Consider the following 25,985-nt stretch of genomic DNA (forward strand, 5'->3'; position numbering starts at 1 on the left):
GGCTCCCCAGAGTTAGTGTAGAAGTGTCCTTGAGCAAGACGCTGAACCCCTAATTGCTCCTGATGAGCAGGTTGGTGCCTTGCATGGTTTCCTCTGCTGTGTGTGTGTGTGTGTGTGTGTGTGTGTGTGTGTGTGTGTGTGTGTGTGTGTGTGTGTGTGTGTGTGTGGCACGTTCTATGTAAAGCGATGTGGATAAAATCGCTATATAAATGCACGATTTACCATTTAATTTGCTCCAATTAATGATAAATGATGAGCATGATATAAGGATGAATAAATGACGTCTGACTGACCACAGGATCTCCTCTTCAGCTCTGCAGTAACGTTGTTATATCTGGACTGTCTTGCCGGTCAGAACTGGACTGTAGCTGAAATAAAGCCTGACCGTACGGGGGTTGAGTCATATAAACTCATGCTGATTCACAATGGAAGCTCTGAGAGGTTTAAAACTCTATTTGAAATCTTATATGAGTGTTGAAGTTATCATGTTTTGTACATTTATACTTGTGTTTAACCATGCCAATGTAACTGACGGTGTTTGTAACTATAAGTTAATATCATTTGTTTTATTTCTCTGAGACCAAGTTCATAATAAGGCTGTATTTAAGTGAATGTGTTATGCCTACATTATTTATGTATGTTTTAGCAATGCTTTTATTTTGAAGTGTCAAAGTCACGTGTGTGTGTGTCTCGTTGGTCTGCTCTCACGTGACTTGGATTCACAGGACTTTTGCAACAAGCAGCAACAAGCAACAACAACAAGCAACAAGCAACAACAAGGTGCAGAAGCTCTGTTTCATGTTGGTTCATAAGAGACTGTCTTTTAACCGTGCATCCAAACTTTACTACAAAGGTATGTTACAATGCAGGTTATGTTTTATTTGTTTGTTTCATGGGTTTTATATGTACTTATTACTGTTACTGCACTTGCAGAGTTTGTGGTGGTGCTGTGCAGCAGGACTGGTGGGAACCACAAACCACATATATGCACTTTAGAAAGAGTTTGAGGTAGGAGTTAACTTCTATTTTCATTGTGTTTGATAGCAACATAGAGGCTCATGTACATAATAGTTTATTGCATTCACCCAGCATGGTGGTTTATGACTAAACCTACATTGTTTTGTGATGTTTAAATAATATGATTTTCTGTCTTATATTGTAGAGTGCCAGACAGAACCAGACCCTGGTCAGCCCATGCTCCTGCCGTTGGGTGTACAGGCGCCTATAGGTAGGAAGATGGGCTTGCCAGTATATTGTATGTATTTTATGTAATGATGATGGTGCTCAGTGAGTAATTATATTTGTGGCTGAAACTGGTGACACAGGATTGTGGTCAGCAGGCAGCCGCTGCTCTTTTCCTCTAGTTTATTTTATTGTTTGTAGTTGCTACTCAAGTGCCTCACCATAGGTTCAGTTTACATGAAGAGTCCTCAGATCAGTGTACCTTCACAATGATGACCGTGCTGTTCCCTTCCCCCCCTTTTTAAGTGTGCAGTGTTTTAACAAGAGTGTAACTTCATTAGTGTGTGTGCGCAAATTAAGTCGCAGTTGATCTTAACCTTTTGCAGTGTTGATTATATTAGTCTTATCAGTGTGCTGTGTTATTATTATTAAAGTCTTATTATTGCCCCCTGGTCAACGAACGTGTTGGTACCTGTACAGTATTCTTTATGAACTTTCTGCTGCTATTTAAATAAAGTGTCCAATGATTGTACGCACAAAAGCCTCTGTCTGTCTTGTTAACCTTGAGTGGGGATATTTGGTCACAACAGTAACAGTAAATGTATAGTTGGTTCAGGGTCTCTCCCCTTAAAGAGAGTGGCTTAGTCACATTGATTTATCCAAAAGTATTATCAGTGTCCATCTGGTCATATATATATATATATATATATATATATATATATATATATATATATATATATATATATATATATATATATTAATAATAATAAATATCTGTCCACTTCCTCCCCAGTGGGCTACAGGTGTAATGCTGGTAATCAGTGTTGCCAGATTTTCCAAGAGAAACAAGCGGCCAGATCTATGAAAACAAGCCCCCAAAAAAGCTTTACCACTTTACATCAGCTATTTGAAAATAACAGATTTACAAGCTAACAACGCGTCACATCGCGACATGTGAGCTTGTAGATCTGCTATTTTCAATAAATATTGGAGGGAAAAGTGAGATTTTTTTTAATATATTTGAACCATTTTAACAACAAAAATCTTGTATGGGGTCCCAGGCACTACATATTTTTAGATTGGGGTCCACGGACAATTGCATATTAATCTGGGGGTCCTTGACATGAAAACATGTGGGAACCACTCGTTTAAAAGACATTAGGAAAGCAAGCCAAAATAAGCAACTACAAGAATCAAGCCCAAAGTCGCTGATTATAAGCAGACATGGCAACACTGGTAAACAGGAAACACCTTGATATTGAGTAATGGGAGATTCCATGTGTTTATGCAGGTGTTTGGCAACGGCTGTGAGCTGGGAGCTGCTGGTGGTACGATCAATGGACCATAGTAGCAGGTATGTGCACGCCATGGTAACGTAGTCATTCTAATTATTCTAATTATGAGAGCGCAGTTTATATGATCACTGAAAGAAGAGTATTCATGTACATGACATCATCCTGTAGTATTAAAGAAGAGTATTCATGTACATGACATCATCCTGTAGTCAATACATGAGTCTGTTATATTAAAGAAGAGTATTCATGTACATGACATCAGCCTGTAGTCAATACATGGCTTCACGACCCGTTGTGAGCTTGTAGATCTGCTATTTTCAAAGGAATTTAGATTGTAGATTTAAATAGGGCTTGAGGGTTTTGTAATAATAATTCAAATCTACTAAGTAACTATAGTAACATCCATTTAAGTTATATAAATATACCTAAAATGTTAAAATGTTGCTTTAGTCTGTTTTAAAATGTAGAACAAGCTATTATACATGAAAGGAAAAAACGCTGCAAAACAAATAACAAGGTGTCTTACAGGTTTCTGCTAAAGGTTAAAACTACCTGACTCTGTTGATTGCCTTCCTAAGTGAGCCTTGTATCTGACAATGTATAAAGTCACCAACTTTGATGAGACAGGATTGTGTTACAGGATTGTGTTGTTTTAAAAACATGTTTTTGTGGGTTTGAGTTGTTTTCTGACCGAACAGATATGTACTTAAATATATATAAAGAAGAAATATATGAAGATACAAGTGTTCTGTATGACATCAGTATATAAATAATACAATAAAATAAAATAAATAATAATACAATTAAAAATAATCATTACAATTAAAAAATACAACAGACAAACAACAGTGCTTTAGAATGTGTCTTTATTGACAACATGAATATGAACATTACAGAAGCTCTTTAATGTAATGAATGTGTCTTTATTGACAACATGAATATGAACATTACAGAAGCTCTTTAATGTAATGAATGTGTCTTTATTGACAACATGAATATGAACATTACAGAAGCTCTTTAACGTAAAGCTATCAGGACAGTGGTGGAAGAAGTACTCACATTTTTTACTGAAGTAAAAGTACAAATACCATTTACAAGTACAAGTTACAATTGAGACATTTACACTCTTATCCAGAATGACTTACAAGTAACCACAATGTAGAAATACTCTATTACAAGTAAAAGGTCTGTAAAAGTACAAAAGTATTGGCATTAAAACATACTTACAGTACTCTTTATGCAGAAGGGCCTATTTAACCTTTTTATATTTGTCTTAGAAAAATAGCAGATCTACAAGCTCATAATGTGATGCATTGCAAGATGTTGTGAGCTTGTAGATCTGCTATTTTGGAAGAGTTGAAGTATAACATTGTGCTTAAAATATATGTTTTGTTTTAATAATGTAAATCTACAAAGTACCTTAAAGGAGGAGTTCACCCAAAACAAATCTTATTTTCTATCAATTACACACCCCATGAAGCCTTGATTTCATGGATTTATTTAGTTTTTTGTCTCATTCCTAAGACAATAATTTGATGACCGTGTGTATTTCCGGTAGGAGACACAAATAATCTACTTTGTGTCTCCTACCGGATACATTAGCCGGTAGGAGACGGGAATCAAATTATTAGCTTAGGAATGAGACAAAAACAAAAAATAATCCATGGATTCAAGGCTTCATAGGGTGTGCAATTGATAGAAAATAAGTCATTTTTTGGGTGAACTCCTCCTTTAAAGTAATCAAATAATTAAAAAGTTAAAAGTTCAATATTTGCCTCTGAGATGTAATGGACCCCAAATCAATATGTATTTATCTGCAGACCCCCATCTGGGACCCCCATCTGGGACCCCCATGAGAGTAGATTTGGTATTTAGTATTTTCTAAATTATTCCTCATGTTTCAAGACTTTCCAATGTATGTATTTTTAAACAGCAGATCTACAGGCTCACAACACACCAGTGTTGAGCTTGTAGATCATCATAAAATACTGGTTTAAATGCTTTATGTATTTACTTTGTCTTCCTATATTAACACGTTTAGCTGGGGACCCCCGGAAGGACCCCCGGACCCCACTTTGAGAAACACTGAAATGAAGTATTGAGAAGGGGACATAATGAAGTAAAGTAAAAGTATCTCTAAATTGTACTCAAGTAGAGTATTTGAGTAAATGTACTCAGTGAGTTTCCAGCAGTGTCTGTAGCAGAGTTACAGAGAATAGAGCAGAAAACCACTGAATGTGTTGTGATTCTGTGTGTTATCATAGAGCCTGAAGGATCTACCACCACCAGGTATCTTCATGTACACTGTGTCTCTCTGCTCCAGCTCTATGATCACTCCATTAGACACGTATTCAAACCCATTTCCTTGATTATTGTATCCATAGTTCCTAATGAGCCGCTGATTATTTTTATACATGTAGACCATCACATACTTTGATGAATCATGGCCGGCTGCAGTGAATCTGAACTGATAAACTCCTTTCACAGGTGCGGAGAACTGACCTGGAACACACACACGCACACGCACACACACACACACACACACACACACACACACACACACACACACACACACACACACACACGTGTCATGTTGACACTTTTAAACACTGTTAACTACTTAAAGGAGTAGTTCACCTAAAAAAAGTACTTATTTTCTATCAATTGCTCATGTTAATGAGCTTTACATAAAGGGATAATTCACTTTCAAACATGTTTGGAGTCATTTTAACGTCTACCTGGTCCTTGAATTAATGGAGATTTGTTTGTTTTTGTCTCATTCCTGAGACAATAATTTGATGACCGGCGGAAAGATGCTGATGTATCCGGTAGGAGACACAAAGGAGTCTCTTTGAGTCTCCTACCGGATACACCAAACCGCTCATCAAATTATTGTCTCAGGAATGAGACAAAAACTAAAAAATTTATTCAAGGCTTAATGGTGTGTAATTGATAGAAAATAAGTCATTTTTTGGGTGAACCATTCCTTTAAGCTCTATTTTTTAAGGAAATATTTCAAAAAAGTGTTCTAAAAAATCTGATCTACAAGCTCACAACGAGCCAAAAATGTTGTAAATCTTGTAAATGTGATATTTTTGAAGTGTTTGAACATTTCAGCCTGTAATGACACAGCAGAGTTAACCCTTCACATGCTGTTACTGATGTTTTCACAGAGATGTAAGTTGTATCATTAGTTGGTGAGAGATAATTGATTGTGTAAAGCTCATTAACATAATGAACTGGATATTTCACTTTCAAACATGTTTGGGCTCATTTTAACGTCTACTCTGACCTTTGTGAACAAAATTTACCAGACACGCCCCCTTCCTACAGTATACAAACCCATTGTAACTTCAAACTCCATTTTAACCTGTTTGACTCATTGAAAACACCCGTCCTTGGTTTTATTATAGTGTTTCATTATTATTTTATTTTATCATTTTCCCAGAACATAAAAAAATAAAATAAAGCAACTTAAAAAACTATCTGTGGTTTTCTCAAAAGCCCAAGTAGACGTTAAAATGACCCCCAAACATGTTTGAAAGTGAAATATCTCTTTAATCACTTTAACCCCGTCATCGGTATTGTGGTTAAAGCTTTTGCTGAAAATAGCAGATTGACAAGCTCACAACGCGTCAGGTTGTGAGCTTGTCCATCTGCTATTTCAGCAAAAGTTTTCTCCACAATAACAGCCCTGAGGGACTCCGGTTACCCATATGGAGTTTAATTGGTTAATCACTTAATGTAAAGCTCATTAACATATTAACTTAGTCACTTAAAGGTAGGGTTAGTGATATGTTTTTGTTAACATAAGTGTTAAATAGCTCTATGTTGTAATAATCATCAAACTTGAAAATGTATTTTCAGTTTATTAAAGAGCTGGAGAGACATGGAGACTCCTGTTACTGAACAAACACTCTATAGTAATGATTACTATCACAATATAGATCTATTTAACACTGTTACTGAACAAACACTATAGCAATGATTACTATCACAATATAGAGCTATTTAACACTGTTACTGAACAAACACTCTATAGCAATGATTACTATCACAATATAGAGCTATTTAACCTTTTAACAAAAATATCACTTACCCTACTTTTAATGTAAAGTTAATTAACATAATTAACTTAATCACCACCTACCTGTAGATGGATTGTAGGCGTTGCCGATGTTGGAGTGAACTCTCTGATAAACCAGAGTTGTAGTAGAACTATATCCAATAGATCCAGAACCCAGATAATAAGCAGAGAAGGCCACCTTTGGTTGGTCTGTCAACACAGGAGCATTATCACATTATTATATGATTATAAAAACATATATTATACTGTTAATGATCATATTATTTATATTACTATGAAAGCATATCTTATACTCTTAACGATCAAATAGTTTATATTATTATGTAGATCTCCAACTAGATGGTATTTTTAAGCAGATGATAAAAACCTCCACTGATTTTTTTTCCTGTCTAAAATATGTTAAAGCCACCGTACTGACGTATCGGATTAATATTCTCATAGTTTCTGTGTCATGTAGATCAGCTATAGCAGCTTATAGCAGCTAATAGCAGCTTGTAGATCTGCTATTTTGGTTTGATTATTATTTCCAAAACTGTCTTGTACTTTAAGTAATTCTGATTTTAGGACTTCTTGTAATATATTTGGGGATATTCTAAACTTTCACTCCACTACAATGCAAAGACAAATATTGTACTTTTGAATCCGCCACATTTCTAGAGAAGGCTGTTTTTTCAGCTCCAAGAATTGTAGAACACATTTATTGACTCTAAAACAAAGTCAAACTGCACAACCAATATTTTAATTCGTAGCTATGAATCTCTGCTTTCATGAAAAAACTAAAATACCCCCCCAAAAAAATAATAATAATTACTAGTTGTCGGTCAAATTCAGCCACATGTTATACTATTAATAATAATAAAAAACAGGACAAAGTGATATCAACAACATTTAGATAGATATTTGCTATCTAGTGGTATTGTCTAGTCGTAGTGTATTGAAACTAATGCAGAACCTGTGAAATATGTTTCACTTTAGTTCTGGATTGGAAAGTCATTATACTCATAAAGTCATATAACAGATGTGAGAGCTGATAATGCATGGATAATAATATTAATAATTACAGTTGTATGAACTGATAATGTATGGATAATAATAATAATAATAATAATAATAATAATAATAATAATAATAACAGTTGTATGAGCTGATAATGTATGGAGTGGGACAGACATTGTGAGGTAGGAGGGGGTTGGAACATTCATACTGCATTAAACTAGGAGATATGTAAATGTTTTATTATTCAATAAAACATTCTACTAGGAGATATGTGAATGTTTATAATTCAATAAAACAAACAGGTCACATGATCAGTGGTGTTTCTACAGGTCACATGTAAAGCCACTACTTGGTTTAAACCAGTTACCACTTCATCTGTATGACAGCAGGCTGCCTTCTAACCAGTTTAGACCAGTTACCACTTCATCTGTATGACAGCAGGCTGCCTTCTAACCAGTTTAGACCAGTTACCACTTCATCTGTATGACAGCAGGCTGCCTTCTAACCAGTTTAGACCAGTTAACACTTCATCTGTATGACAGCAGGCCTTCTAACCAGTTTAGACCAGTTAACACTTCATCTGTATGACAGCAGGCTAACTTTGACACATCATTGCTCTTTGGAACTTTTAACAAGGGATTACAACATGACATGTTTGGTAAAAGTGATAATAGTTATAATACCTGTTATGAGTCTGCTCACGTTCTCCACTCGATGGTCAACGATGGACAGCTGAGCTGAAATAATCACAACATTAAATCGCTCATTAATACTCATGCAGTTTGATTTAAAAACCATCAATTTCAGTAGTTGATTTAATTTGATGTGTGTGTGTGTGTGTGTGTGTGTGTGTGTGTGTGTGTGTGTGTGTGTGTGTGTGTGTGTGTGTGTGTGTGTGTGTGTGTGTGTGTGTGTGTGTGTGTGTGTGTGTGTGTGTGTGTGTGTGTGTGTGTGTGTGTGTGTGAATGTGTGCGTGCGTGCGTGCCACAACAACTGTGGGAGTAGTGCAGTAACGTTTTGTGTTTCTATATGATTACATTGTCAGGCCTTCAAATCCAGTTCTATTGGTGATTTAGTTCCCATTTGATATTGTGTTCAATGTTATTTTGTGTGTGACTATTTTCATGGCAGACCCCTGAACAATGTTTGTTCCATGTTTGGTGCGTATCGGTTAACAGTGCACCTCACAAGTCTGGATGTTATGTTTGTGACATTGTGTGCAAGAACAATACTGGGGTTGCCTAGAGACAATCAGAATCAACAGCCACACTAATCAGTATGTATTGTCAGAGTTTTCAACATGAGTTTTCTAACAATGAAAGTACAATACCTTCATTGTGTCTGTTCACTTCCTCCACTCGACTCTCAGTTAGATTCAACCTCATGTCTACGCTGTACAGCTGAGCAAGGTTGGCTGAAATCATCACAATATTAACATTAAATCACTCATTAATACTCAAGCAGTTTGATTAAAACATCAGCAGTGTTTACAGTTAATCTTATTTGACATAAAACAATGTTTTAATTCTATGAATCAAATATGGGTGAGGGAGAGATTTCTGTTGAACCTGAACTTAGTCCAGAGATCATGCACTTATTTTAATAAAATCTGCCTATGAAGAGAGCTTTTTTTATTTTGTTCTGACATTTTAAATACATAATACAATTATTTTGTTTAAGTTTGAGCCCAGATGAAGAGAGATTTTAGGCATTCATTCTTGTTCACACTGAAGGGCAATTTTGACCCAAACAGTAGGTGTTAGTAGGCAAGAAAGCTCAATCAAGCAAGTGTTAAAACACTTCTGGGTCATTTTAAAGTCTACTTTGGCTTTTGAGTTTCACTCCAGACAGTTTTTATGTTGCTTGATTCAACATTTACATATTTCATATTCTTGTCATAAGACATGAATGACATTGTTACTTTATGGTAACTTAAATGTATGTCACATTACGGGACGTAAAAATGTAATTATTTCCTCCTAAGATACAGTATGTCACAAGGACAACTTGAGATAATGTCAGTTTCCATTAGGACAGATTGAAAATATCCACTCAAACCCCAGCATCTCTAATCTCGTGGTAACATTCACCAAAAATAGACGATCTCTAAGCTCACATCGCGTGACTTTTGATGTGTTAGGAACTTGTAGATCTGCTATTTTTGTTGAAGAGATTTGGTGTAGATGGAAAAAGAGCACATCAAGCAAATCAAGTATAGAGGGTTATGGTTAAAGTGGTTAAACTGAAGTGATTTTGATCAATTACAAATATTATCAAAGTATTCTGCGGCACCCCTGGACTTGTGACACCCTAGGGTGTCACAGCACCCACTTTGAGAAACCCTGCATTATAGTACATTAAATGTTTGCTAAATGTGAAGTTATAATACCTGCATTGTGTCTGTTCACCTTCATTTCCACTCTGGACAGCTGAGCAAGGTTGGCTGAAATCATCACAAAATTAATATTAAATCACTCATTAATACTCATGCAGTTTGATTGAAACACCAGTAGTGTTTACAGTTAATCTGATTTGACATAAAAGTATGAATTTTAAAACTTTTGAATTATATGAATCAAATATTGGTGAGGTAGAGATTTCTGTTGAACCTGAATTTATCCTAGAGGTCATATACTTATTTTTTTATAGCATTTTAAATACATAAATACATAAATTACAATTTAGGCTTTTAGCAGATGCTCTTAATTCAGAGCAACTTACAGTAAGCAAGGAAAACACGAGGTAATACATCAAATGTTAAACTATTTTGTTTAAGTTTGAGCCCAGATTATGAGATATTTTAGACATTCATTCTTTTGCACACTGAAGGGTCATTTTGACCCAGCCAGTATATAGGCAAGAAAGCTCAGTCAAGCAAGTGTTAAAATCAGCCTGATCTCCAGAGAATACCGTAACATTGCACGGAACAGTGCACTTCATTCCGTGGATAGTCGCCTCGGAACTCCCAAATTGCGTGCATATGTACGGCGAGTCCCACGGTGGGCGTAACCAGTCGCAACACGGAAAAACCCGAAAGCAGAGCAGTCCGCACAATAAAATTTACGATTCTGTGCCTATCGGTACATAACTCAAACGGCGCTGAGTAGGCACAGGCGAATGTCACACCGTTCAGGACGGCAACTCGGTCGCCTTAGCTCCCTCGGTGGTCCTTCACGGGGTGACAATTCGCCTGTGACTGCGCGCCTCCGAAATGGTTTTGTCACAAAGGCAGCGCCGTACCATATGCACGCAATTCGGGAGTTCCGAGGCGGCTATCCACGGAATGAAGTGCACTCGTTCCGTGCAATGTTACGGTAATCTCTGGAGATCGGGTTGGTTAAAATACCTCTAGGGTAATTTGAAAGTCTACTCTGGCTTTTTGTTTCAACCCACACATGTTTTATGTTGCTTGAATATTTACATATTTCATATTCATGTCATAAGACATGAATGACATTGTTACTTTATGGCACCTTAAATTTGTGAGCTTGTAGATCAGCTATTTTCAAACATTTGAGTACTTTTACTTTAGGTACTTTAAGTATATTTTGATGCCAATACTTTTTGTACTTTTACTTTGCTTGAACGTAACATTTTGAGCACAGGCCTTTTACTTTTTATATTGTGGTATTGCTACCACCAAGTGCTTCTTCCACCACTAAATTTGACCCACTGGTAGTCGACTATAGTCGAGGTTTACCTACTAATGATAAAGACACGCACCAGCTATAGGTCCTGGATTAACTCCAACCTGGTGTTTGCACTCTCCATTTACAACCCGTACATCTACATAAACGTTCATATTTCAAATATAAAGTGCTTACCTCATGACCACGGATGTTACCATTCACTTCGGGTGGGTCTAAGTACCTGTACCTTCCATATTGTTCAATAAAAATTTTAATCCGATCGGCGGCCATTTGCTCATAGAGTTATAACGTATCAGGAGTGCAATACTATACACCCCCCAACCGGCCGCATAGTTGGAAAAAAAACGGAGATGGCCATCAATCGGATCAAAATGCTTTTTATTGAACAATACGGAAGATACAGGTACTTATGAGGGCCCGTACATAACTATAACACCCGTGGCCATGAGATAAGCACTTTATATTTGAAATATGAACGTTTATGTAGATGTACGAGTTGTAAATGGAGAAATGCAAACACCAGGTGTACGTTCTGCCATGACGCTTGGCGGCGAGCTAACAATGCTAAGCTCCTAGCCTCGTTACCCCACTGTTGTTTTGGCCACATCTTCAGTGAAATACTTCCATTCGAACGTCGAGCGGCCTGTTGTTTAGCTGGGGCTGCCCTCACCTACTGTAGCTGCTGTGTTCGCTACAATGTTATATTGTTTATACAACTAGATTCTGTCCCGAAAAAGACTAACGCAATACTGGCCGCTTCCTAGCCCTGGTCCAGAGCGTTAATGAGATTATTTGTATTTACTCCACTGCGCCCTCTACAGATCTGGACAATTTGAACTTACCATTAACCAAATCTGTAGAGGGCACTGTGGAGTAAATAAAAATAATTTCCGTCTCGCGGACATATTTTATTTTCTGCCCAAAAGGTGTATTTTACAGAGTAGGTGGGGTGCTGAGAGGCTTCCCACCTCCGAGAATAGACTTTCAACAACACAAAACAGCCTTTGTTTTGGTGAGTAGCGAAATGGTTTTGTTTATTTTCACTACTCTTGAGGGAACTTGAGGGAACTCACTAACGCTCTGGACCAGGGCTAGCCACTTCCCACCGTGGTGAAGTTACTTTCAGCCTCAGGTTGAATATTCACCCAGTGGATATTTCTCCAGTAAAGGAAAATACCTCAAAATTGTACTTAAGTACAGTAATTGAGTAAATGTACTTAGTAACTTTACACCACCACAGAGAGGAGCGAAACTGATGGGCGGGGATTAGGCTTGTAACCGGAGAACAATGGGCCAACGACCAACCAAAACCACTCATGCTAATGTTGTCCCTGCAAGTTAAAACCACTCTCCGCCCCCACAAGACCGACAGAAACACACAGAAACACTGCTGTGTTTGTAATGTAATTTAAACCACTTAATGATTCTAAAACGGATATCTGTTGGGATCGAAAGCTTCCTCAACATTCGAACTGTGTTAATATGGAAAAAAACGAAAATCAGCCAAAAAAATAATACGTTATTTAGCTAGTTTCTACTGTTTTTCAACTCGCGAGTTGATGCCCGAAACACCAGGCCTGCTCACATATGTTAAAGCCACCGTACTGACGTATCAGATTAATATTCTCATAGTTTCTGTGTCATGTAGATCAGCTATAGCAGCTTATAGAAGCTAATAGCAGCTTGTAGATCTGCTATTTTGGTTTGATTATTATTTCCAAAACTGTAAAAATCTTGTACTTTAAGTAATTCTGATTTTAGGACTTCATGTAATATGTTTGGGGATATTCTAAACTTTCACTCCACTACAATGCAAAGACAAATATTGTACTTTTGAATCCGCCACATTTCTAGAGAAGGCTGTTTTTTCAGCTCCAAGAATTGTAACACATTTATTGACTCTAAAACAAAGTCAAACTGCACAACCAATATTTTAATTCGTAGCTATGAATCTCTGCTTTCATGAAAAAACTAAAATGCCCCCCAAAAAAAATTATAATAATAATTACTAGTTGTCGGTCAAATTCAGCCACATAAAAAACAGGACAAAGTGATATCAACAGCATAGAATATTTGCTATCTAGTGGTATTGTCTAGTCGTAGTGTATTGAAACTAATGCAGAACCTGTGTAATAATAATAATAATAATAATAATTATAATAATAATAATAATAATAATAATAATAATAATAATAATAAATAAAGTTGTATGAGCTGATAATGTATGGAGTGGGACAGACATTTTGAGGTAGGAGGGGGTTGGAACATTCATACTGCATTCTACTAGGAGATATGTGAATGTTTTATTATTCAATAAAACATTCACATATCTCCTAGTAGAATGTTTTATTGTTCAATAAAACATTCTACTAGGAGATATGTGAAGGTTTATAATTCAATAAAACAATAAACAGGTCACATGATCAGTGGTGTTTCTACAGGTCACATGTAAAGCCACTACTTGGTTCAAACCAGTTACCACTTCATCTGTATGACAGCAGGCTGCCTTCTAACCAGTTTAGACCAGTTACCACTTCATCTGTATGACAGCAGGCTGCCTTCTAACCAGTTTAGACCAGTTAACACTTCATCTGTATGACAGCAGGCTGCCTTCTAACCAGTTTAGACCAGTTAACATTTCATCTGTATGACAGCAGGCCTTCTAACCAGTTTAGACCAGTTAACACTTCATCTGTATGACAGCAGGCTAACTTTGACACATCATTGCTCTTTGGAATTTTTAACAAGGGATTAAAACATGACATGTTTGGTAAAAGTGATAATAGTTATAATACCTGTTATGAGTCTGCTCACGTTCTCCACTCGATGGTCAACGATGGACAGCTGAGCTGAAATAATCACAACATTAAATCACTCATTAATACTCATGCAGTTTGATTTCAAAACCATCAATTTCAGTAGTTGATTTAATTTGACGTGTGTGTGTGTGTGTGTGTGTGTGTGTGTGTGTGTGTGTGTGTGTGTGTGTGTGTGTGTGTGTGTGTGTGTGTGTGTGTGTGTGTGTGTGTGTGTGTGTGTGTGTGTGTGTGTGTGTGTGTGTGTGTGTGTGTGTGTGTGTGTGTGTGTGTGTGTGTGTGTGTGCGTGCGTGCGTGCGTGCGTGCCACAACAACTGTGTGAGTAGTGCAGTAACGTTTGGTGTTTACATTGTCAGGCCTTCAAATCCAGTTCTATTGGTGATTTAGTTCCCATTTGATATTGTGTTCAATGTTTTTTTGTGTGTGACTATTTTCATGGCAGACCCCTGAACAATGTTTGTTCCATGTTTGGTGCGTATCGGTTAACAGTGCACCTCACAAGTCTGGATTTTATGTTTGTGACATTGTGTGCAAGAACAATACTGGGGTTGCCTAGAGACAATCAGAATCAACAGCCACACTAATCAGTATGTATTGTCAGAGTTTTCAACATGAGTTTTCTAACAATGAAAGTATAATACCTTCATTGTGTCTGTTCACTTCCTCCACTCGACCCTCAGTTAGATTCAACCTCATGTCTACGCTGGACAGTTGAGCAAGGTTGGCTGAAATCATCACAATATTAACATTAAATCACTCATTAATACTCAAGCAGTTTGATTAAAACATCAGCAGTGTTTACAGTTAACCTTATTTGACATAAAAAATATGTTTTAATTCTATGAATCAAATAAGGGTGAGGGAGAGATTTCTGTTGAACCTGAATTTAGTCCAGAGATCATGCACTTATTTTAATAAAATCTGCCTATGAAGAGAGCTTTTTTTTTTAAATTAATACATAATACAATTATTTTGTTTAAGTTTGAGCCCAGATGAAGAGAGATTTTAGGCATTCATTCTTGTTCACACTGAAGGGTAATTTTGACCCAAACAGTAGGTGTTAGTAGGCAAGAAGACAAGTCATTGTGTCTGTTCACTTCCACCCCAGACAGTTTTTATGTTGCTTGATTCAACATTTACTTATACATATTTCATATTTATGTCATAAGACATGAATGACGTTGTTACTTTATGCCACCTAAGTTTATATCACATTACGGGACTTTTAATTATTTCCCCCTAAGATACAGTATGTCACAAGGACAACTTGAGAGAATGTCAGTTTCCATTAGGACAGATTGAAAATATCCACTACTCTTGTGCTAGTGTTCACCAACAATAGCAGATCTACAAGCTCACATCAAGTCACTTTGTGACGTATTTTGAGCTTGTAGATCTGTTATTTTTGGTGTAGATGGATGAAGAGCGCACCAAGCATCTCAAGTATAGAGGGTTATGGTTAAACTGAAGTGATTTTGATCAGTTCAAATATTATCAAAGTATTTTGCGGCACCCCTGGACTTGTGTTACAGCACCCTGAGGTGTCAAAGCACACACTTTGAGAAACCCTCCATTATAGTACATACAATATTTGCTAAATGTGAAGTTATAATACCTGCATTGTGTCTGTTCAGTTGCTCCATTTGATCTTCACTTACATTGACCCTCATATCTATGCTGGACAGCTTAGCAAGGTTGGCTGAAATAATCACAATATTAACATTAAATCACTCATTAATACTCATGTAGTTTCATTAAAACACCACCAGTAATTACAGTTAATCTGGTTTGACATAAAAATAGAATTTTAAAATATTCGCTTATGAATCAAATATGGGTGAGGGAGAGATTTCTGTTGAACCTGAATTTGGCCTAGAGGTCATATACTTATAGATATAAAATCTGGTTGCAACCCAAGTTTTTATTTCGTTATAGCATTTTAAATGCATACATTTAGGCTTTTAGCAGATGCTCTTAATTCAGAGCAACTTACAGTAAGCAAGGAAAACACGAGGTAATACATCAAATGTTAAACTATTTTGTTTGAGTTTGAGCCCAGATTATGAGATATTTTAGACATTCATTATTTTGCACACTGAAGGGTCATTTTGACCCAGCCAGTATATAGGCAAGAAAGCTCAGTGAAGCAAGTGTTAAAATACTTCTGGGGTAATTTTAAAGTCTACTCTGGCTTTTTGTTTCAACCCACACATGTTTTATGTTGCTTGAATATTTACATATTTCATATTCATGTCATAAGACATGAATGACATTGTTACTTTATGGCACCTTAAATTTGTGAGCTTGTAGATCAGCTATTTTCAAACATTTGAGTACTTTTACTTTAGGTACTTTAAGTATATTTTGATGCCAATACTTTTTGTACTTTTACTTTGCTTGAACGTAACATTTTGAGCACAGGCCTTTTACTTTTTATATTGTGGTATTGCTACCACCAAGTGCTTCTTCCACCACTAAATTTGACCCACTGGTAGTCGACTATAGTCGAGGTTTACCTGCTAATGATAAAGACACGCACCAGCTATAGGTCCTGGATTAACTCCAACCTGGTGTTTGCACTCTCCATTTACAACCCGTACATCTACATAAACGTTCAGATTTCAAATATAAAGTGCTTACCTCATGACCACGGATGTTACCATTCACTTCGGGTGGGTCTAAGTACCTGTACCTTCCATATTGTTCAATAAAAAGCATTTTAATCCGATCGGCGGCCATTTGCTCATAGAGTTATAACGTATCAGGAGTGCAATACTATACACCCCCCAACCGATACGGCCGCATAGTTGAAAAAAAAACGGAGATGGCCATCAATCGGATCAAAATGCTTTTTATTGAACAATACGGAAGATACAGGTACTTATGAGGGCCCGTACATAATTATAACACCCGTGGCCATGAGATAAGCACTTTATATTTGAAATATGAACGTTTATGTAGATGTACGAGTTGTAAATGGAGAAATGCAAACACCAGGTGTACGTTCTGCCATGATGCTTGGCGGCGAGCTAACAATGCTAAGCTCCTAGCCTCGTTACCCCACTGTTGTTTTGGCCACATCTTCAGTGAAATACTTCCATTCGAACGTCGAGCGGCCTGTTGTTTAGCTGGGGCTGCCCTCACCTACTGTAGCTGCTGTGTTCGCTACAATGTTATATTGTTTATACAACTAGATTCTGTCCCGAAAAAGACTAACGCAATACTGGCCGCTTCCTAGCCCTGGTCCAGAGCGTTAATGAGATTATTTGTATTTACTCCACTGCGCCCTCTACAGATCTGGACAATTTGAACTTACCATTAACCAAATCTGTAGAGGGCACTGTGGAGTAAATAAAAATAATTTCCGTCTCGCGGACATATTTTATTTTCTGCCCAAAAAGTGTATTTTACAGAGTAGGTGGGGTGCTGAGAGGCTTCCCACCTCCGAGAATAGACTTTCAACAACACAAAACAGCCTTTGTTTTGGTGAGTAGCGAAATGGTTTTGTTTATTTTCACTACTCTTGAGGGAACTTGAGGGAACTCACTAACGCTCTGGACCAGGGCTAGCCGCTTCCCACCGTGGTGAAGTTACTTTCAGCCTCAGGTTGAATATTCACCCAGTGGATATTTCTCCAGTAAAGTAAAATACCTCAAAATTGTACTTAAGTACAGTAATTGAGTAAATGTACTTAGTAACTTTACACCACCACAGAGAGGAGCGAAACTGATGGGCGGGGATTAGGCTTGTAACCGGAGAACGATGGGCCAACGACCAACCAAAACCACTCATGCTAATGTTGTCCCTGCAAGTTAAAACCACTCTCCGCCCCCACAAGACCGACAGAAACACACAGAAACACTGCTGTGTTTGCAATGTAATTTAAACCACTTAATGATTCTAAAACGGATATCTGTTGGGATCGAAAGCTTCCTCAACATTCGAACTGTGTTAATATGGAAAAAAACGAAAATCAGCCAAAAAAATAATACGTTATTTAGCTAGTTTCTACTGTTTTTCAACTCGCGAGTTGATGCCCGAAACACCAGGCCTGCTCACATATGTTAAAGCCACCGTACTGACGTATCAGATTAATATTCTCATAGTTTCTGTGTCATGTAGATCAGCTATAGCAGCTTATAGAAGCTAATAGCAGCTTGTAGATCTGCTATTTTGGTTTGATTATTATTTCCAAAACTGTCTTGTACTTTAAGTAATTCTGATTTTAGGACTTCATGTAATATGTTTGGGGATATTCTAAACTTTCACTCCACTACAATGCAAAGACAAATATTGTACTTTTGAATCCGCCACATTTCTAGAGAAGGCTGTTTTTTCAGCTCCAAGAATTGTAACACATTTATTGACTCTAAAACAAAGTCAAACTGCACAACCAATATTTTAATTCGTAGCTATGAATCTCTGCTTTCATGAAAAAACTAAAATGCCCCCCCCAAAAAAATTAATAATAATAATTACTAGTTGTCGGTCAAATTCAGCCACATGTTATACTATTAATAATAATAAAAAACAGGACAAAGTGATATCAACAGCATAGAATATTTGCTATCTAGTGGTATTGTCTAGTCGTAGTGTATTGAAACTAATGCAGAACCTGTGTAATAATAATAATAATTATTATTATTATTATTATTATAATAATAATTATAATTATAATTATAATAATAATAATAATAATAATAATAATAATAATAAATAAAGTTGTATGAGCTGATAATGTATGGAGTGGGACAGACATTTTGAGGTAGGAGGGGGTTGGAACATTCATACTGCATTCTACTAGGAGATATGTGAATGTTTTATTATTCAATAAAACATTCACATATCTCCTAGTAGAATGTTTTATTGTTCAATAAAACATTCTACTAGGAGATATGTGAAGGTTTATAATTCAATAAAACAATAAACAGGTCACATGATCAGTGGTGTTTCTACAGGTCACATGTAAAGCCACTACTTGGTTCAAACCAGTTACCACTTCATCTGTATGACAGCAGGCTGCCTTCTAACCAGTTTAGACCAGTTACCACTTCATCTGTATGACAGCAGGCTGCCTTCTAACCAGTTTAGACCAGTTACCACTTCATCTGTATGACAGCAGGCTGCCTTCTAACCAGTTTAGACCAGTTAACATTTAATCTGTATGACAGCAGGCCTTCTAACCAGTTTAGACCAGTTAACACTTCATCTGTATGACAGCAGGCTAACTTTGACACATCATTGCTCTTTGGAATTTTTAACAAGGGATTAAAACATGACATGTTTGGTAAAAGTGATAATAGTTATAATACCTGTTATGAGTCTGCTCACGTTCTCCACTCGATGGTCAACGATGGACAGCTGAGCTGAAATAATCACAACATTTAATCACTCATTAATACTCATGCAGTTTGATTTCAAAACCATCAATTTCAGTAGTTGATTTAATTTGACGTGTGTGTGTGTGTGTGTGTGTGTGTGTGTGTGTGTGTGTGTGTGTGTGTGTGTGTGTGTGTGTGTGTGTGTGTGTGTGTGTGTGTGTGTGTGTGTGTGTGTGTGTGTGTGTGTGTGTGTGTGTGTGTGTGTGTGTGTGTGTGTGTGTGTGTGTGTGTGTGCGCGCGTGCGTGCGTGCCACAACAACTGTGTGAGTAGTGCAGTAACGTTTGGTGTTTACATTGTCAGGCCTTCAAATCCAGTTCTATTGGTGATTTAGTTCCCATTTGATATTGTGTTCAATGTTTTTTTGTGTGTGACTATTTTCATGGCAGACCCCTGAACAATGTTTGTTCCATGTTTGGTGCGTATCGGTTAACAGTGCACCTCACAAGTCTGGATTTTATGTTTGTGACATTGTGTGCAAGAACAATACTGGGGTTGCCTAGAGACAATCAGAATCAACAGCCACACTAATCAGTATGTATTGACAGAGTTTTCAACATGAGTTTTCTAACAATGAAAGTATAATACCTTCATTGTGTCTGTTCACTTCCTCCACTCGACCCTCAGTTAGATTCAACCTCATGTCTACGCTGGACAGTTGAGCAAGGTTGGCTGAAATCATCACAATATTAACATTAAATCACTCATTAATACTCAAGCAGTTTGATTAAAACATCAGCAGTGTTTACAGTTAACCTTATTTGACATAAAAAATATGTTTTAATTCTATGAATCAAATAAGGGTGAGGGAGAGATTTCTGTTGAACCTGAATTTAGTCCAGAGATCATGCACTTATTTTAATAAAATCTGCCTATGAAGAGAGCTTTTTTTTAAAATTAATACATAATACAATTATTTTGTTTAAGTTTGAGCCCAGATGAAGAGAGATTTTAGGCATTCATTCTTGTTCACACTGAAGGGTAATTTTGACCCAAACAGTAGGTGTTAGTAGGCAAGAAAGCTCAATCAAGCAAGTGTTAAAACACTTCTGGGTCATTTTAAAGGCTACTCTGGCTTTTTAGTTTACTCCAGACAGTTTTTATGTTGCTTATTCAACATTTAAATATTTCATATTCATGTTATAAGACATGAATGACATTGTTACTTTATGGTACCTTAAATTTATGTCACATTACGGGACAAATGTAATTATTTCCTCCTAAGATACAGTATGTCACAAGGACAACTTGAGAGAATGTCAGTTTCCATTAGGACAGATTTGAAAATATCCACTTGAACCTCAGCATCTCTAATCTCGTGGTAACATTCACCAAAAATAGACTATCTCTAAGCTCACATCGCGTGACTTTTGATGTGTTAGGAACTTGTAGATCTGCTATTTTTGTTGAAGAGATTTGGTGTAGATGGAAAAAGAGCGCATCAAGCAAATCAAGTATAGAGGGTTATGGTTAAAGTGGTTAAACTGAAGTGATTTTGATCAATTACAAATATTATCAAAGTATTCTGCGGCACCCCTGGACTTGTGACACCCTAGGGTGCCACAGCACCCACTTTGAGAAACCCTGCATTATAGTACATTAAATGTTTGCTAAATGTGAAGTTATAATACCTGCATTGTGTCTGTTCACCTTCATTTCCACACTGGACAGCTTAGCAAGGTTGGCTGAAATCATCACAATATTAACATTAAATCACTCATTAATACTCATGCAGTTTGATTAAAACACCAGTAGTGTTTACAGTTAATCTGATTTGACATAAAAGTATGAATTTTAAAACTTTTGAATTATATGAATCAAATATTAGTGAGGTAGAGATTTCTGTTGAACATGAATTTATCCTAGAGGTCATATACTTATTTTTTTATAGCATTTTAAATACATAAATACAATTTACAATTTAGGCATTTAGCAGATGCTCTTAAGTCAGAGCAACTTACAGTAAGCAAGGAAAACACGAGGTAATACATCAAATGTTAAACTATGTTGTTTAAGTTTGACCCCAGCTTATGAGAGATTTTAGGCTTTAAATATTTTTCACACTGAAGGGTCATTTTGACCCAGCCATTTTGTGTAAGTAGGCAAAAAACTCAGTCAAGCAAGTGTTAAAACACTTCTGGGGTCATTTTAACGTCTACTCTGGCTTTGTGTTTCACCCCAGACAGTTTTTATGTTGCTTGATTCAACATTTACTTATACATATTTCATATTTATGTCATAAGACATGAATGACGTTGTTACTTTATGCCACCTAAGTTTATATCACATTACGGGACTTTTAATTATTTCCCCCTAAGATACAGTATGTCACAAGGACAACTTGAGAGAATGTCAGTTTCCATTAGGACAGATTGAAAATATCCACTACTCTTGTGCTAGTGTTCACCAACAATAGCAGATCTACAAGCTCACATCAAGTCACTTTGTGACGTATTTTGAGCTTGTAGATCTGTTATTTTTGGTGTAGATGGATGAAGAGCGCACCAAGCATCTCAAGTATAGAGGGTTATGGTTAAACTGAAGTGATTTTGATCATTTCAAATATTATCAAAGTATTTTGCGGCACCCCTGGACTTGTGTTACAGCACCCTGAGGTGTCAAAGCACACACTTTGAGAAACCCTCCATTATAGTACATACAATGTTTGCTAAATGTGAAGTTATAATACCTGCATTGTGTCTGTTCACCTTCATTTCCACACTGGACAGCTTAGCAAGGTTGGCTGAAATCATCACAATATTAACATTAAATCACTCATTAATACTCAAGCAGTTTGATTAAAACATCAGCAGTGTTTACAGTTAACCTTATTTGACATAAAAAATATGTTTTAATTCTATGAATCAAATATGGGTGAGGGAGAGATTTCTGTTGAACCTGAATTTAGTCCAGAGATCATGCACTTATTTTAATAAAATCTGCCTATGAAGAGAGCTTTTTTTTTAAATTAATACATAATACAATTATTATGTTTAAGTTTGAGCCCAGATGAAGAGAGATTTTAGGCATTCATTCTTGTTCACACTGAAGGGTAATTTTGACCCAAACAGTAGGTGTTAGTAGGCAAGAAAGCTCAATCAAGCAAGTGTTAAAACACTTCTGGGTCATTTTAAAGTCTACTCTGGCTTTTTAGTTTCACTCCAGACAGTTTTTATGTTGCTTATTCCACATTTAAATATTTCATCTTCATGTTATAAGACATGAATGACATTGTTACTTTATGGTACCTTAAATTTATGTCACATTACGGGACGTAAAAATTTAATTATTTCCTCCTAAGATACAGTATGTCACAAGGACAACTTGAGAGAATGTCAGTTTCCATTAGGACAGATTGAAAATATCCACTTAAACCTCAGCATCTCTAATCTCGTGGTAACATTCACCAAAAATAGCCGATCTATAAGCTCACATTGCGTGACTTTTAACATGTTAGGAACTTGTAGATCTGCTATTTTTGTTGAAGAGATTTAGTGTAGATGGAAAAAAGAGCGCATCAAGCAAATCAAGTATAGAGGGTTATGGTTAAAGTGGTTAAACTGAAGTGATTTTGATCAATTCCAAATATTATCAAAGTATTCTGTGGCACCCCTGGCCTTGTGTCACGGCACCCTAGGGTGTCACAGCACACACTTTGAGAAACCCTGCATTATAGTACATACAATGTTTGCTAAATGTGAAGTTATAATACCTGCATTGTGTCTGTTCACCTTCATTTCCACACTGGACAGCTGAGCAAGTTTGGCTGAAATCATCACAATATTAACATTAAATCACTCATTAATACTCATGCAGTTTGATTGAAACACCAGTAGTGTTTGCAGTTAATCTGATTTGACATAAAAGTATGAATTTTAAAACTTTTGAATTCTATGAATCAAATATTGGTGAGGTAGAGATTTCTGTTGAACCTGAATTTATCCTAGAGGTCATATACTTATTTTAATAAAATCTGGCTGTAAAGAAAGTTTTAATTTTTTATAGAATGTTAAATACATAAATACAATGTACAATTTAGGCATTTAGCAGATGCTCTTAATTCAGAGCAACTTACAGTAAGCAAGGAAAACACAAGGTAATACATCAAATGTTAAACTATTTTGTTTAAGTTTGAGCCCAGATTATGAGAGATTTTAGTCTTTAAATATTTTTCACACTGAAGGGTCATTTTGACCCAGCCATTTTGTGTAAGAAGGGGCAAAAAAACTCAGTCAAGCAAGTGAACACTTCTGGGTCATTTTAAAGTCTACTTTGGTTTTTGTGTTTCACCCCAGACATTTTTTATGTTTGATTCAATATTTACAAAATTCATATTCATGTCATAAGACATGAATGACATTGTTACTTTATGGCACCTTAAATTTATGTCATTTATATCAAAAATGTAATTATTTCCCCCTAAGATACAGTCATAGGCGGCGGGTGAGCCTGACTGGGAAGGCTATATTGACCAATAATTGGTCTATATAATGCTGCGCACATATATTATATATAATTTGCACAATCCCCAGCATAATATTTGGGAAGGTTTAGCCTACCCAAGCCTTCATTACCCGCCGCCTATGGATACAGTACGTCAGAAGGACAACTTGAGAGAATGTCAGTTTCCATTAGGACCGATTTGAAAATATCCACTTGAACCCCAGCATCTCTAATCTTGTGGTAACGTTCACCAAAAATAGCAGATCTACAAGCTCACATCAAGTCACTTTGTGATATGTTATGAGTTGTAGTGCTGCTATTTTTGTTGAAGAGATTTGGTGTAGATGGAAAAAGAGCGCACCAAGCAAATCAAGTATAGAGGGTTATGGTTAAAGTGGTTAAACTGAAGTGATTTTGATCAATTACAAATATTATCAAAGTATTCTGTGGCACCCCTGGACTGTGGCACCCCTGGACCATAGGGTGTCACAGCACCTACTTTGAGAAACCCTGCATTATAGTACATAACACGTTTGCTAAATGTGAAGTTATAATACCTGCTTGGTGTCTGTTCAGTTGCTCCACCCTCATTGCTACGCTGGACAGTTGAGCAAGGTTGGCTGAAATCATCACAATATTATAGCCAGTATACAAAAAAGCTCAATCAAGCAAGTGTTAAAACACTTCTGGGTCATTTTAAAGTCTACTTTGGCTTTTGTGTTTCACTCCAGACAGTTTTTATGTTGCTTGATTCAACATTTACATATTTCATATTCATGTCATAAGACATGAGTGACATTGTTACTTTATGGCACCTTTAATTTCTGTCACATTACAGGACGTAAACATTTAATTCTTTCCTCCTAAGATACAGTATGTCACAAGGACAACTTCAGAGAATGTCAGTTTCCATTAGGACAGATTGAAAATATCCACTTGAACCCCAGCATCTCTAATCTTGTGGTAACGTTCACCAACAATAGACCTTTTGTTAAGCCCCGCCCCTCTCCCCTAAGCCCCGCCCCTTCGGACACTTTCACAGCTGGCTCACTCACTTCAATGTAAATTTCATGGATCTTATACATTATATGTTCGTTCATTTTTGGAACCAGAGCTTCGAAATCTCTTCCAAATCCGTCAACAAGGCCTGCCGTATGCACTGGAAAAATATGTGCATGACTATTAAAAAACAAAACAGTGTTTAATCATATATGAAAAACTATAGGATCTGCATCGTCTAATAATCAACTCAACAGGAGGGGGAGGAGACCACAGGGTTACATTAAGACTAGGAAGTGACCGACCGACCGTGTCATTGAAGAAGATTAGCAATATTAATATCATCAACATTCATATTATATAACAGTAGCGTCCCCAGGAATTACATTTAGGGCAGGCGAGATTCCCCCCCCCCCCCCCCCGCATGTATTAAAAAAACATGTATTAAAATAAATATTGCAAGTGTTAAATTTACTTTGTAGGTAGGCTATATTTATTAAGTGATAGGCTACAGTTTGTAGTCTTGACTCTTGTTGTTACCCTGCGGTAAAACTCCTGTCTGGTAGTTGAGTTGAATTGATATCCTATTGTTTTTCATATATGATAAAACACTGTTTTCTAAAATAGTCATGCACATATTTTTCCAGTGCATACGGCAGGCCTTGTTGACGGATTTGGAAGAGATTTCGAAGCTCTGGTTCCCAAATTTAATGTATAAGATCCATGAAATTAACATTGAAGTGAGGCGGGGCTTATGGGAGAGGGGCGGGGCTGAGCGAAAGGTCTATTGCCGATCTACAAGCTCACAACACGTCACTTTGTGATGTGTTGTGAGTTTGTAGATCTGCTATTTTTGGTGATTTGGTGTAGATGGATAAAGAGCACACCAAGCAAATCAAGTATAGAGGGTTATGGTTAAAGTGGTTAAACTGAAATGATTTTGATCAATTACAAATATTAAAGTATTGTATCACGGAACCCTAGGGTGTCACAGCACCCACTTTGAGAAACCCTGCATTAAAGTACATAAAATGTTAACTAAATGTGAAGTTATAATACCTGCATTGTGTCTGTTCAGTTGCTCCACTTGACTGTCACTTACATTCACTCTCATTTCTACGCTGGACAGCTGAGCTG

General features: G+C 36.6%; 1 protein-coding gene across 1 annotated transcript in view; it reads right to left on the reverse strand.

Moving 5' to 3' along the window:
* Nucleotides 1-3,326: 3,326 nt before the first annotated feature.
* Nucleotides 3,327-25,985, reverse strand: part of LOC308097414 (uncharacterized protein) — a gene marked incomplete at its 5' end in the record, with an annotated part of 31,829 nt that continues 9,170 nt past the window's right edge. Inside the window, 14 exons of the mRNA XM_080445174.1 lie at nt 3,327-4,979; nt 6,628-6,753; nt 8,244-8,297; nt 8,891-8,974; nt 9,950-10,003; nt 14,006-14,059; nt 14,669-14,752; nt 15,643-15,726; nt 19,340-19,393; nt 19,995-20,078; nt 22,096-22,149; nt 23,119-23,172; nt 24,407-24,469; nt 25,908-25,982. Coding sequence (XP_080301300.1) covers nt 4,684-4,979; nt 6,628-6,753; nt 8,244-8,297; nt 8,891-8,974; nt 9,950-10,003; nt 14,006-14,059; nt 14,669-14,752; nt 15,643-15,726; nt 19,340-19,393; nt 19,995-20,078; nt 22,096-22,149; nt 23,119-23,172; nt 24,407-24,469; nt 25,908-25,982 — 1,220 coding nt within the window. The 3' untranslated portion in view covers nt 3,327-4,683. The remainder of the gene's footprint in view (nt 4,980-6,627; nt 6,754-8,243; nt 8,298-8,890; nt 8,975-9,949; nt 10,004-14,005; nt 14,060-14,668; nt 14,753-15,642; nt 15,727-19,339; nt 19,394-19,994; nt 20,079-22,095; nt 22,150-23,118; nt 23,173-24,406; nt 24,470-25,907; nt 25,983-25,985) is intronic.

Source organism: Gymnoscopelus braueri, assembly GCF_963280865.1.
Source record: "Gymnoscopelus braueri genome assembly, chromosome: 12".
NCBI lineage: Eukaryota > Metazoa > Chordata > Actinopteri > Myctophiformes > Myctophidae > Gymnoscopelus > Gymnoscopelus braueri.